This window comes from Elephas maximus, chromosome 13 (genome assembly GCF_024166365.1).
Source record: "Elephas maximus indicus isolate mEleMax1 chromosome 13, mEleMax1 primary haplotype, whole genome shotgun sequence".
NCBI classification, from domain to species: Eukaryota; Metazoa; Chordata; class Mammalia; order Proboscidea; family Elephantidae; genus Elephas; species Elephas maximus.
Window position 1 is genome coordinate 33,670,301 of NC_064831.1, and position 15,837 is coordinate 33,686,137.

The following is a 15,837-nucleotide window of genomic DNA, read 5'->3' on the forward strand; positions in this document are numbered from 1 at the left end:
GGGGAAAGTTAAGCATCCGTTGTATTCTCGACAGTTAGGCATGGTAATCTTAGCAAAAACATTTTCTGTGGCGTACTTAGAGCAGAAAGAAAAGATAGTAGCTAAATAGCAGAGGAGGTAAATGACAAATTTACTAACGGGACCCACAATTTATTGCGATTCAGGGAGCTACAGGGCGTTATTACGGATGTTAAGAAATTTCTAGGGATGGGCAAACAAGCTCGTTCCTTCTGCTACTAAAATAAGGTGCGTTTTATGAGATTTGTGAATATATCCACATTGCCTGCAGATTTCATATATCTGAACTTCACCAAAGATTGTGTCCCTTATACTAAATTGTAGTCAATAGCTATATAGTAGTTCTTAAAGTACGTAGCTGATAGAGCTCATTAGCCAATATGTAAGGATGAAGAGTTTACAGATAACACAGTAGTTGCTAGAGCTAACTCTTTTACCTTGATTGTTGAAGAGGGTAGTCATAATTTCGTCTTTCAAATGCTACCACATTCCCTCCACGATCTGTAAGTGGCTGAAGAATATGCATTGCAGAATATTATATGTAAATCATACCTGAAGGTATTATATTTCTGCTGTCATGCCCTAAGGTGTAGACATTCTTCATGGCTCTGAGAATTGTAATGACCTCTTGAAAACTGCATTGAAGGTCACTGTGTAGTCTGGCAGATGCTTTGTGCCGTGTAAGATTTGTCTGTCTTTTCAGAAGGAGAAGCTGTATTTAAAAAGGGTTGAATATTGTTAACCCTTGCAGTTTATCTTATATCAAAATGCAGTAAGATTCTGGATGCAGATTTAGTATTGGGATCTCAACAAAGTTGCATTGTCTACTATGGTAACCACTTAAAATGTAGCTAGTCTGAATTGAGATGTGCTGTGCATTGTAAGTATAAAATACATACCAGATTTTGAAGACTTAATACCATAAAAAATGTAAAATACCTCATTAATAATTTTTATATTAAGTGATGGTATTTTTATATTTTGGGTTAAATATTACTGAAATTAATTTTACCTGTTTCATTTTGCTTTTTAAGATACATCCACTAGTCCTTTTGATGCCCCCCCCAAAAAAAGAAAGAAAAAGATACACCCACTAGAATTTTTTAAATTACATATGTGGTTTACATTTTATTTCTATTGGACAGCACAGATATAAGGTCTTGGTGGTCATTTTGTCACCCAGAATTTTTTGGCTTTTGGCTCTTACACCCTGTTATTGATCATGAACATATTTTAAAAACATACACATTTTTGTTACAATTCTCAATCTTAGGTCTAAAACAAAGGCTTAGGGTTAATTTACAAAATTACATATCTGTAAAGGAAAGTCCAAAATACCAATACTAAGTCCAAAACTGAATTTATCTTTTACCATATAAACTCTTCCTTCTCTAGTTTGATTAGGATCCAAGCTAGAAACCTGGGTGTCATCCTGAACTTCCCTTCCTTCACCCCACACATTGGTAATCGTTTGGTATAAATAATAATTTATATATTAAGTCTTTCTAAAACCTTTCTGCTCTTCTTCACTCCCACTGCTGCTGTCTTATTTGAGGCTCTCAGTTCCCTCCTTGACTGTTAGAGCAGTTATAGAGCTGACTTTTTGCCTGCCTGCCCACCCTTTAAAGAGACATGTCATCTTAGTATCCCCAGAAGCTAGCTTAAAACAGGACCCAGAGTTAATACTCAATAAATGTTTGTTGAATGGCTATAGATGAGAGAACTGATTATTTTACTCTAAAGTCACAGAATGAAAAAAGACTTTTAGTCCTACATAATGCATACACAAATTAAGTGCAGGTGTAATTTGAATCTCTGTATGAACTTATCGGAAACCCTGGTGGTGTAGTGGTTAAGTGCTACGGCTGCTAACCAAAGGGTCAGCAGTTCGAATCCGCCAGGCACTCCCTGGAAACTCTATGGGTCAGTTTTACTCTGTCCTGTAGGGTCGCTATGAGTCGGAATTGACTCAACGGCACTGGGTTTGGTTTTGGTTTTGGAGGAACTTATCAATGCTTTAACCCATTTGTGCTCATGGGTACCTCTAGGGACCAAGTACTTTTTCTGCCTCTGAAGGTTTATTGGGAAGTTCCTGCACCATTAACTCTGTGTGGTGCCTTAAGGCTGGGGCCATTATGACTGCTTGAAACCAAAGAAACGGGTGTGTGCTGCAAATTATTGTTTTTGCAGGGTACGAGGTACCTGAATTTCTGGTAGGAAAAATAGAAATTTTGACAATTTTTATTTGTTACACATATGTACCAATAGAGCCCAGAGCAGGGTGTGGGATATAATTCGTGGTATTTTATATGTACCACTGAACACTTAGGGTAGGCTTGTGGGAGGGGGCAAGAAAAAAAAAATCCATGCTACTTACCAAAAATTCATATACAGTCAATAATTCAGCATGCTTCCATTAATGAAAACACATGGTATCAACAAAAAATTCAAAGCAGAAAATAACTGGTTCACGAAAGGGTTAAAAAATATTCAGCAGTCTTTGCATTTGCGTTCTTTAGCTTAAATTTTCTTCATTGGATATTTCTGCGGTGGTGATATAATAACTGCTCTATTTTGCCAAGGATTTTGATTTACCAATATAAGTTGATGGTAGTCGGTCCAGGGAATCATTGGGGCCATGAAGACAGCTCCTTGTGTTTGTCTGGAGCCTGAACGGGATTACACTACATCTGGCAATAAGTAGGGATTCTGTTCTGGCCGTCTTCAAAGGCAAAAGGCTGCTAGTATTTATCAGATCTATGTGGATAAGCAAATGGGAAGGGATTAAAATTTTTGGTTTTGTTTTTCTTCTATTTGTAGCTGACTATAAAATGAAACCTCCAGGAGTTCATAGAGCAAATTAATAACATTTTTTGATGGTTGTTGAAGAGGAAACCTATTTTTTTTTCTTTACCTAGGTAGATAATTAAAAATTTTAGATTAATATCTTATTACTTATATGTATGTTTTTATAACTAGTTTATCTTAAAAAAAAATCTTAGAGGGTGTTAACAGCAGCTTACAACGCTCAAAGTCAATTTTCTAATTCTAGGGATACTTTGCTAATTTATTTTAAAGAGTTGAGGATTTAATACACCTGTTTTGAACTTTTTAATGTCTGTAAGTATGGGAGCATTATGTATGGTATTTGGAGGTTTTCATGGCGTACTTATCTGTGTGAGAAAGTATAACCAAAATTACTTTCTGAGGAGAATGTTAGACCTGTCATAAGATATACCGTTAGCTCTTCCAGGTGAAGGTAGGCTTGCCTTCCAGATAAGCTTGTGTCTTTCTCTGTATGCTCGTCAAATTTTTAAAAGATTGTTAGTCCTGAGACTCAGTGTAACTGTTGCAGCATGTGACTCTGCATTTACCTGACAAAATAAAATGGCTACATTCCAGGTACATGTCGTGGAACATAATCTAGAACCTACCATTCAAAGCCTCACCTAAGAAAAATAATATTTATACAGGATTGCCTGCAGAGTATGTAGTCTCTCCATTTGTCTATCCTTTAAACTATCCTAGGATTAAGTCAGTCCCTCAGAGTCACATACCTGGATTCCATCATATTGCCAAGGGAGGAATTTCTTATCTCAGGAATAGAAATAATGTGTTTTTCCAGGCCATCTGGTTTGTTTTTACATTATAGTCATTTTGACTCTTGTAAGTTTCGTGTTTCTTTCTTTATGTTGCCTGCTAGAAAGCTTAGCACCAAATGCATGGCCCACCTCTAGCAAGTCTATAGAATTTCAGGGCATGGTTTTTATGTGCTAACTCCTTTATTTTTACATTTCCTTACTTACGTTAAATTTATTTCATCTTGTTGTGTAGGCATCATTGTAAGCTCTGTAATTTATTTTCTGAATAAAGGCACGTTGCTGGCAGGAAAAAAAAAAAAAGAAATACATGGGTATATCTGTGCCTTAATTACAATGTTCCTCATCCGTTCTTATTAAACTAGAATTAAAAAAAAAAAAGCTCCGTGTCCTTATGTGTATTGTAGTATAACTAGTTTAATGTATCTGTATATTATGAATTCCTAGATTTTAGATTAAGAGTGACCTAAGGTTGAAATGTTAATTAAATGTTTCAGGGCTCTGTAGTTCTAAAGAAAATAGTTGGATAAAATGCCAGCATATAGGAGTATTTTAACATTTAAAAAAATCATCTCTTGAAAAGGAGGATAATTGTACAAGTTTGCCTAATCCTTTTGATCTTGGCACACAGCAATATAGACTTCAGTTGAGATTAAAACTATGAATTTCAAAGGAAACATGGCCTTCAGTGTGTAAAATATATAACAGCTGGTTTACCAGTCCATTTAAAACTACACAATCACGATCGTAGACAATGATTCTCCTGCCAGAAGACGCATGGGTGCTCCGTGGCTATATGGAGATAGGATAGCAACTCACACTTTTCTTCAGTAATAATACAAATGTAGACATGAACAGCGTGCTGCCAGCTCTAAAATCTCTCTTCAGCCCAACAGTTCAAGGGCAGTTTAGAAGTACAGAATTTCTTACAGTGATTTCTCTATCTGCTTTTCAGCCTCGACTCAATGTGTTGTTGACGACATTTTATTTTTTAAAACTGTCAGATAAAATTTTTATCCTTAGCATCCCACAGTTGTTTTTTTTTAATCTAAATCCTTGAACCTCCTTGAATCCCTTTGGCATTCTTGACTTAATGTCACAGCTTCACACACATTTTTAAAGTCCTAAAAGTTAAACTTTTCTTTATCAACAGTACAAAAATTATTTCATATTTTTATATATTTATATTAAAATGAATATCTGAGCTTCTAAAGCATTATATTTATAATCAGTTAGGGAGAATCTTAAACTCATGCTAATGGATTATAGTTCATGAAATATTTAAGTGTTTTCACTGTCATGTATCACCTGAAAGAGTAATCTTAAAATAGGTTGAATTAATGCATTTCAGGAGAAAAGTTAGGATTGATGTGTACGTGTCACTTCTGCCAAGTCACGTTTGGAAAGCAGTTTGCGTACTGAATTTGTGTCTGTTCAGTATTAAAAAAAAGTTGCTTTTTCTGTGACTTATGTTGTTGGAAAATTCATAATTAACAGAAATTTCTCTTTAAATTTATTTCAAAGAAGGAAATCACAGGTAAGTTAAAAATTCACTGAAGTTAGTCGACTTCACCACAAATTCAGGGCCAGCATTTAAGGAGTTAATGTATCTTATTAGGGGGACAGGAAATCTGGCAACTATTGCAGAAACTAGACCTAATAGTGCACACAAACAATTTGTCAGTCTTCTTAAATGTGAATAGCTTTCCGCAAAGTGGCTGCTCTTGCTTTGTTTGAACAGGCTAAACTTTTCCTTTTTGGACTTTAAATCTTAGAAGTGAAATGTGATCCACATATTCAATCAAAATCATTTAATTCAAAGCATATTTTGATTGGAACAAAGTTGACATGGAAAGAAACCCTAGAATAAAAAACTTGAAAGGACTTTATATCATGTATTTAGCAGGAAAATTTGAAACAGTTCTAATTAGGCTGAAAAAAACAGCTTTCTTAAATGTAAATTACAAAGGTCGTATATCAATGTTGAGGAAACGTTACCACTAGTGTTTGAAATCCAGCACGTGCTAACACAACAGACCAGTTCATTTTAAACCTGTGTGTGTGTTCATGTGCAAGAAGAAGGCTCTGTTACAGATATTTAAAATGAAAAAAAAAAATTACTTAAATGTTAATTAAATGTGTCAGTGTTCTGTAGTTCCAAAGAAAATAGATAAAATGTCAGCATACAGGAGGATTTTAACATTAAAAAAAAAACATTTCTAGAAAATGAGGATAATTGTTCAAGTTTTTAAATAATCTTAAATAATTGTACAAGTGTTTAAATTAAAATTGGAGGAAGGCTCATTAACAACCTGTGATATGCAGATGAAACAACCTTGCTTGCTAAAAGCAAAGAGGACTTGAAGCGCTCACTGACGAAGGTCAAACGCTACGGCCTTCAGTATGGATTACACCTCAACATAAAGAAAACAAAAATTCTCACAACTGGACCAATAAGCAACACCATGATAAATGGAGAAAAGATTGAAGTTGTCAAGGATTTCATTTTACTTGGATCCACAATCAATGCCCATGGAAGCAGCAGTTGAGAAATTAAATGACATATTGCATTGGGTAAATCTGCTCAAAAGACCTCTTTAAAGTGTTAAAAAGCAAAGATGTCACTTTGAGGACTAAGGTTCGCCTTGCCCAAGCCATGGCATTTTCAATTGCCTCACATGCATACAAAAGCTGGACAATGAATAAAGATGACCGAAGAAGAATTGATGCATTTGAATTATGGTGTTGGTGAAGAAGAATATTGAATATACCATGGACTGCCAGAAGAATGAGCAAATCTGTCTTGGAAGAAGAATGCAAGAATGCTCCTTAGAAGTGAGTATTCCGAGACTTTGCCTCAAGTACTTTGGACATGTTATCAGGAGGAATCAGTCCCTGGAGAAGAACATCATGCTTGGTAGAGGGTTAGAGGGTCAGGAAAAAAGGGAAGGCCCTTAAGGAGATGGATTGATGCAGTGGCTGCAACAGTGGGCTCAAGCATAGCAATGATTGTGAGGATGGTGCAGGATTAGGCAGTGTTTTGTTTTGTTGTCTATAGGGTTGCTGTGAGTCAGAATGGCACCTAACAGCAACAACAACAAAATGAAAAATACTTAAAATTCCTAGTTCATAATTGTGTATATTACATTCTCGCCAATCCAAACATTAGTTCCTTTAAAATATCTTACTGTCTTAGAAGTCAAGACTCTTGATGATAAGTACAATTAGAAATGTACAAAACTAATTTTTTTCTTTTCTTCATGGAGACTTAAAATATGATTTAAAAATTCTATAGTTAAATGTATATCAAGTCAGGAGCGTTCATCAGTGATTTTTTTTTTTTTTTTCCTTATCTGAAACTCATTGCTGTGGCATTTTGTATCTTGGAACAGAAGTAAGTCCACCGGAAGCCTGGGAATGGGTATGAAACAGTGCTCTGGGTGTGCAGAAATGTGCATCTGGGCTACACAGGCCTGCGTCTTTCTGGTTATGTGATTATTTGTATACTTAAGAGTTTGTAAGTAATATTTGGTAATTTTTACCTCATTTTTTTTAAAGTCATTTATCTGTGAACATCAATAGCTTATATTTAGTTTGCTCTTTTAAATGGGATGATATAATAGAATCTAGCAAAAATATAAATACATATTAGCATTAATCTGGGAATTACAAATATTGAGAAACAAATAATATACAAATAAAGTTTCCTAGAGAAGTCTTAAAGTAAACAATTATCTAATAACTTCTTTTGGTTTTACCTAAGTTTTACATTTGTGCATATATATATATGTACGTTATGTATTCATGTATTTTACAGATGAACTAAATGCATGATTAAAAAGTACCACCACCTTTTAGAGTTTTTATTCTGCAAATAACTTAGAATTTCTTTTGAAAAAAAGGAAATATTTGTACATAGGTTCTCATGTTGACTCCACTATAGAAAATAAGAATAATTTTTATAACATTTTTATCAATAAATAATTTATTTCCTTAATGGGTTAGTTTCAGGAAATCATAGATTGCATTCTTTCAGTGAGATTTATTATTAGACACATACTCATATATAATTATTTCTGACATAGGGTTGCACAGATGCATTATTTATGAATAATTTACTATTATCTTTATAATAGTAAAGCTTTAATTTGTTGAAGTTATGCATGTGGACCAAACAAATGAAAGTTACTAATAAGTGTTTGTATTTGACATCTGTATACTGTATTTTTTAGCATATCTCAAGTGTTTTAGTCCCTGCCTAATAGATCTCATTAAAAAAACAGATATCAGCCCCAAGACAGTTTGTCAAGACTAATATGAGTCCCCCTGGACTGGATTGACAATTTGTGTGAGGCTTCATATGATAGTCTTTTCATCGTCTTATTTGATCCTTAACAATTGGACATTAGTCACTGATTTATTTTATAATAACTCAGATGAATTGAATATTATCGTATTGTGTTGGACGTTTTAGTGGATTTTCTTTTTTACAAATTTCATTCAGAGTGCACATTGGGTGTAAATTATATATCCAGCCTGCTAGGGGAGTACTAACAATTGATGGGTTAGGTTTGAGAGCACCATGGGCAGAACGTTACTATCCCCTAGCTGCAAACCATATTTAACGCTAGCCTTAATGAAGATCGTCTAAATCTCAAATGCTTAGCATTCTACTGGCTGGTTTTTATTTTTTGGTGACTAAAAATGTGTATCTGAAGTATTTTATATAAGGAATATTTTTTAAACCGTAATATATAGAAAAGGAATTAAAAAAATAATGAATATTTTAATATTGGTTTTTTATTTATGTTTTTGAATGACAAAAACAGAAGTTACAAGGCATAATTTCAGGGTTTAACTTTGAATTATTTTTTTCCCTCAATTTTCTTCAGCTTGTGTCCCCCCCCCCGACCCGGCCCCCCCCCCCATGTCTTCAGTCAGTACATTTGTTTACTGTTGTATACTTTTGGTTAGGCAGTTACCATTCTCTGGTATCAAAAGGATATTAAATGCGAAACTGCCTGTATTGAAATGACTTAAAACCTTTTGGAATTCCGATATATCCATAACAGTTGTTCTTTTGAGTCCCTTTTTAAAGCTTTGGTATATCACAAAAGATTCTTGAGGATGACTAAAGAGATATTATATTTAGTTTTTTTAAATTTATTTAGAGTCAATTCATGAAGGTAGCATAGTCATCAACCTACAGAAAAGGTGTTGCCAATAATTCCATGAGGGTTGACCAGTATGGCAATGTAAAGGAAGGGCTGAACCATAGCATTGTGTCATCTCTCCATGTGTGTTTAGGGCATAATGTGGCCATACAGTATCTTTCATTTCAGCATTTTTGAGTAAAATTCTGATGTATTGTCAAGAAGTAAAGGCTTAAGCATCTAAATCTAACCAACTTCACCATTTTGAATGTGTACAAAGAAGTAATCATTTATTTAAAAAAAAACAAACTCACAATTCTTTATTTGATGGCATGTAAAATAAAATTGTCCTAGTTTTTAGAGCTTTAATATTGAGATAATTCATTTGTACCTCGTCATTTGCTGAGCATTCTAGAATTTTATAGTCTCAAATCACAACACTGCGGACACTCAGGAGACTCCTGGGTGTTTTATCTTATTAAACAATTTTGAAATCATTAATTTTTAATTAGTTTAGATGCAGTTTTTTTTTTTTTATCGTTTCAATAGTGTGTGTGTATGAACTAAACGTTTTTTATTTAAACTACTGGCCAGAGTATTATTTACATAAATAAGTGGAGGTTCTTTCTAAGACTTCATACTGTGAGTATGCTTCATATAGCCACACTGTAGACGCAGAGATACTACATACTAATCTGTTATAGTAGAGCTTTTCAGCAGTTTGTTAACTCAGGTTTTGAGCAACTAAAAAGAATGTAAACTAGAAGATACATATACATCCCTCTCTGATTGAAAGTTCTAATTAAGTGAATTGGAGAAAATTAGCTGAAATTAGCTGTCAGAAAGTCACATTTAAATGAGTGATGAGCAAATCTGGCAGTAAACATTTAAATGATATAAATTGCCATTTAAGTGTATGGTTTAATGTTTGTCATGCATTAATGTGACATGAGACTGCAGTGACAATCAAGCAGCTTGCTCTAATTTGAACATATTTAGGGCTTTTGTGTGGAGTGCACTGCACACAAATTAAGACAATTGCTGTTTTTATGTGTCACTTTAAATGTGTTTCCCCCACCCCCACCCTATCCTAGACCCAAGTTAATGAAACAAACGTATCATTTTTGTGTGCAACTTGTATTAGTAGTTCCTGGATTTTTACATTAATTTTAAGTTTATGTACTTAAAATAGAAATTTACTTAAAGCTATTACAAGCCTTTCTCTTCTTATTTCAAATAAAGTATCAAGCAGTTTTCTGCTGTCTTAGTTGTTTACTAAATTTGTAAATACAATGAGTTTTATAAGAGATGTGTAAAACAATAACTTTCAGAATTGAAACTAGTTAAATTAGATTTTTTAGGCATATTTAATTTCACATATACTTTAGAATATGAGAATTCCCTGGAGTTTTATTTACAGAATTATTTTTTGTATTTTATAGGTTGTGATATATTGTGAAGCCATATTAGACATTATTAAATATTTTATCATTTGTGTTTTGCTGTAAACGTCTTCCTTATTCATAGGCATTCGTTTTAATAAAGCATATATTTACACAAATGTATACCTGTATACTAATAGGAATGGCTTTTGTCACAAGATGGTCTATACCCTTTTCTTTTTTGGCAATATGCGCAACCATACATACATCCGTTTGCAATTTCTACATATGCAGTTCATTGACGTTGGTTACATCACGGTGTGTCACCCTTCTCGCTTTCTCTACCAGTATTGTTAATTGTTACATCACCATTAATGTAGAGTACCCCTTAAAGTTCTTATCTGTGCTTTAGACTAACTGTTGTCAGTTTGGACTCATATAGATAATTCTTTATAAAAGCACAGTGCTCAAGACAGACATTCTTTATTAATTGATCTAAAATGTTGTTTAGTTTAACGATGGCATCGTAGAATAATTTTGGTTCAAGGTTTAAAGATCATTTCTGGACAATAGATTCAGGGGTCCCCCAAGTCGCAGTGAGTCTAGTAAGTCTGGTTTCCATATGAATTTGAAGTTCTGGTCATCGATTTTTCTCCTTTTGATCAGGATCTGTCTACTGGGTCCTTGATCAAAACGTTCAGTTATAGTAGCTGGGTACCTTTCATTTTCTTCTGGTCTCATGACAGAGGAGGTAGTAATTCATGGAGGCAATTAAACCTGCAGTCCATTTCCTTTTCCAGTTCCTGGGTCTCCTTCTCTTCTGTTCCAGGCAAACAGAGACCAATTGTATATTGGGTGGCAGCTTGCAAGCTTTTAAGACCCTAGGCGCTACTCATCAAACTAGAAGGTAGAACAGAAACTCCAAAAACGAGTTTAGGCCAATTGACTGGCTAGATCCATGAAGCCATGACCCTAAACCTTCAAACCAAGAAAATTAACCCCATGAAGTATTTAGTTGTACCTAAGTAGTATCAATAGGTGCAGCTTTTTGTTTCTTTGTCTGGCTGCTGTTATAGTTATAAAATTATATAAAACACTTTATTTTCAGTTCCATCCCCCTTTTTTTCTGGTTTGCACCTTAGTGATAACAGTTACATTGGTCAAAATCAAAACCAAACCAAACCCATTGCTGTCAAGTTGATGCCGACTCATAGTGTCCCTATAGGACAGAGTAGAACTGTCCCATAGGGTTTTCAAGGATCGACTGGTGGATTTGAACTGCTGACCTTTTGGTTAACAGCTGAGCTCTGATTATGCCACCAGGGAAGCTGTGTAACAATTACCCTTAGTCATTGCCAATTTTTTCATCACATAAACAAAAATTCACTACTTTCTAGAGAGTGATTTCCGCTTTCCCTCCTTGCACCTGCCCTGGTAACCACTTGTAACCATTGGTCTCTATATAAAATTGCCTATTCTTGTCATTTTATATAAGTGAGACCATACAGTATTTGTCCTTTTGTGATTGACTTATGTTGCTCAACATAAGTCAGTGTCTTTGAGGTTCATCCATGTTGTAGCATGTATCAGGAGTTTATTTTTCTTTAAGGCTGAGCAGTATCCCATAGTATGTATGTACCATATTTTGTTTATCCATTCATCTGTTGATGGCCACTTGGGTTGTTTCCACCTTTTTGCTATTGTGAATAATGCTGCAAGGAACAATACCATTTATAACAGCAGCTAGAAAAATAAAAAACCTAGTAATAAACCTAACCAGGAATGTAAAGGGCTTATACAGGGAAAACTATGAAACACTGCTGCAAGAGACTAAAATAGACCTAAATAAATGTAAAGACATTCTGTACTCATGGATTGAAAAACTTAATGTTGTGAAAATGTCAATACTACCCAAAGTGATCTGTAGATTCAGTGTAATCCTGATCAAAATTCCAACAGCATTCTTTACTGAAACAAAAAAGTTAATCCTCAACTTTATATGGAAGGGAAAGAGGCCCCAAATAGCCAAAGCAATTTTGAAGAAGAACAAAGTAGGAAACCTCACACTTCCCAATTTCAAGACATACTGTACAGCTACTGTAATCAAAACAGCCTAGTACTGGTTCAATGATAGACACATAGACCAATGGAATAGAGTTGAGAGCCCAGAAATAAATCCATATGCCTGTGGAGAACTGATTTTCAACAAGGGTGCTAAGTCCATTCAACAGGGAAGGAACAGTCTCTTCAGCGAATTGTGTCGCCAAAATTGGATTTCCACATAAATAAAAATGAAGCGAGGCCCATACCTCAACACCATACACAAAAACTAATTCAAAATGGATCAAGGACCTAAATGTTAAAGCTAAAACTATAAAATTCTTGGAAGAAAACGTAGGGGCAAACTAATTTTTTTTAAATGATAGATTATCAAATAGCTACAAATGCATGAGCAAGAGAAGACAAAATAACTGGAAGCTCATAAAAATTAAATACTTAAGTTCATCGAAAGACTTTATCAAAATAGTGAAAATACTGGAAAAAAATCTTTGGGGACAATGTATCCAATAAGGGTCTAATATCCAAAATATATATAAATAAAACTTGTACAACTTAGCAACAAAAAACGAATAGCCCAATCAAAAATGGTCAAAGGACATGAACAGTCAGTTCACTAAAGAGGATATTCAGGTAGCCAACGAACACATGAAAAGATGCTCATTGTCATTAGCCATTAAAAAAAAAGAAAAAAACTCTTCTTTAGCCATTAGAGAGATGCAAATGGAAACTACAGTAAGATACCACGTCACCCCTGCTAAAATGGCAATGATAAAAAAAAAAAAATGTTGACGAGAAATATGGGGATGCTGGAGCCCTTATCTACTGCTGGTGAGAATGTAAAATGGTACAACCATTGTGGAAAACAGTGTATCATTTCTTTAAAAATTAGAAATAGAACCACCATATGATCCAGCAATTCCACTCCTAGTTATATACCCTAGGGACCTAAAAGTAATGACATGAACAGACATATCCACACTGATGGTCTGTATCTTAATGGCTGCTTGCTATAGAAGTTAGTCAATTGTGTTTTAAAAGTAAGAGATTTCTTATTACAATATTGACAGCATAACAGCAAGCCACAGCACAAATATGTCACAGCCATACACTTCTTACTCTAAAAGCAAGAATTAATTTCAGTGAGACATATTACCAGATGTCTTAGTCATCTAGTGCTGCTGTAACAGAAACATCACAAATGGATGGCTTTAACAAAGAGAAATTTATTTTCTCACAGCCTAGTAGGCTAGAAGCCCAAATTCAGGGCGTCAGCTCAAGGGGAAGGCTTTCTCACTATGTCTGCCCTGGAGGAAGGTCCTTCTCATCAATCTTCCCCTGGACTAGGAGCTTCTCCATGCAGGAACCCAGGGTTTAAAGGAGGCGCTCTGCTCCTGGTGCTGCTTTCTCGGTGGTATAAGGTCTCCCTCCCCCGTCCTCGCTTCCTTTTCCTTTTATCTCTTGTGAGATAAAAGGTTGTGTAGGCCACACCCCAGGGAAACTCCCTTTACATTGGATCAGGGATGTGATCTTAGTAAGGGTGTTACAATTCCACCCTAATCCCTATTAACGTAAAATTACAATCACAAAATGGAGGACAACCATATAATACTGGGAATCACGGCCTGACCACATTGATACATATTTTGGGGGGACACAATTCAGTTCATGACACTGGATATAACTTTGTATATTTTTAATTAACCTTCAGAGCTTGCGTTTAAGAGATCTGTGGTTTGAATAGAATTACTTACTGGTAAAGCGGTCCGTAATACTAAACTTTTATATTGTAGTAATTATGGATGACATTGCCTAGTATAAGTATGATACTTAAAAAAAAAAAAAATGTCTTCAGTTTTTAAACTCTTTAGTATTTATAACTTTATTTAACTTAGCAAAAATTTATTGGTACTTACCCATGGCTCCTTGGGAGAAAGTTGTGACAGTCTGCTTCCGTAGAGATTTACAGCCTTGGGAACCCTATGGGATTGCAATGAGTTGGAATTGACTTGAGGGCTGTTTTTTTTTTTTTTTTTGGTTTATTGTGTTACTAGGCACAGTGCTAGTAACTGGGAATGTAGTAAGAGATAGGAAGTGGACCTTGTAACCAGATTTACCATGGAATACTTGATTATGCTTATTTATTATTTATTGGATAATAGCATTATTATGTTAAAACCATCAAATATTTGGTGTAGTATAATATTAATACCTGTAATGGTAAGTCAGCAGTTATAAATATCTGTTCCACCCTGAAATTGAATTTCTTGGTGTACAAGCTCAATTAATGCCCAAATAATTTGGTTACAGCTGTCACAATAGAAAACAAAATATTTTAATTCTAGAACAATTATGAATATTTCAAGTGAATAATACATTTTCTTTCCCATAGTAAGTAGCCTTTACATTACATGGCTTCCTTTCTTTGACACATAAATTGAGTCCCTCTCAGGCCCCGAGTTACAAATATGACCAAGGCAGACCCAGGCCTGGCCCTCATGGTACTTCCAGTACAGTGCACGAATACTGAAATATAAGCAATCTGTTACAATTCAATGTGACAAGTGCTAGAGTCTCTAATTATAAGCAAACAAGAATGGATTTTGGTGATAAATAGGGCATCAGAATAGGTTTTGTTTTTTTAAGTCTTTGTTTAGAGTAAATTTAGTGCTTACTTATTGTTTTAAATTTCTCTATTTTTAAAAAAGAATTCAGCACAATAATATGATCTATTCTCTTTTCAGGCCCTGGAGAGTGAATTTGTTTCCTGCCAGCTTCACCAGTGGATTGATCTCATTTTTGGCTACAAACAGCAAGGACCAGAGGCTGTCCGGTCTCTGAATGTGTTCTATTACCTGACCTACGAAGGAGCTGTCAACTTGAATTCAATAACTGATCCTGTATTGAGAGAGGTAAGTTATCTGACTGAGACAGAAATTTCTAAATCAGGTATCTTTAGACTATAAAGATACTAGGTATCATCTTTCATTTTACTGATGAAAAAACTGAAACCAGATGGGGGAAGTGACTTGAGCAGGATCGTATGATCAACTAGTGATTAACTAGAACTTTAACCAAGGGATTCTCTCCAACAAAATGTTTGACTTAGTTTAAAATGAGAGCCTTTTCAGTTTAAACCTTTTTAGTCACTACAGTGTCACTGAGTTGAAATTGACTCTGTGGCAGTGGGGTTTTTTTTTTTTTTTTTAGTCATATTTATAATTTCTATAGCTTTGGAAGCTACTCACATGATGTAAAAAATAAGGAAAATAGAAATTAATTCATTAACAACTGTGAGCATAAACCTTTATAAATGTGATAAAGCACACATTTATATGTAATACATACTTGAGCACATATACAGTGAAACCTGTGAGAGCCGGTACTCGACGGAATTGCCTTGTTTTTCTGGGTCTCACATGCTTTCTGCCTTTAACAGGGTGCAGTCTTACCATTTTTCTATTGCTTACTTTACTTCGCAGGTTTTAGTCTATAACAATATACAAGTTTATAGTAGGAATGAAGTCTGAAATACTTATTTACATCATGAGATTTGGTGTTAAGACATCATTGAGAATTATTTCATTTTTTTCATTTATCTTCCAGGGAAAAACATTCAAAACATGG

The 15,837-nt window shown here is 34.6% G+C and overlaps 1 protein-coding gene across 1 annotated transcript in view; it reads left to right on the forward strand.

The window, feature by feature from the left end:
- The window catches only part of LRBA (LPS responsive beige-like anchor protein), a 769,624-nt gene that overhangs the window by 672,232 nt on the left and 81,555 nt on the right, over positions 1–15,837 (forward strand). Inside the window, exon 49 of the mRNA XM_049905216.1 lies at positions 14,955–15,122. Within this exon, the coding sequence (XP_049761173.1) occupies positions 14,955–15,122 (168 nt within the window). The remainder of the gene's footprint in view (positions 1–14,954; positions 15,123–15,837) is intronic.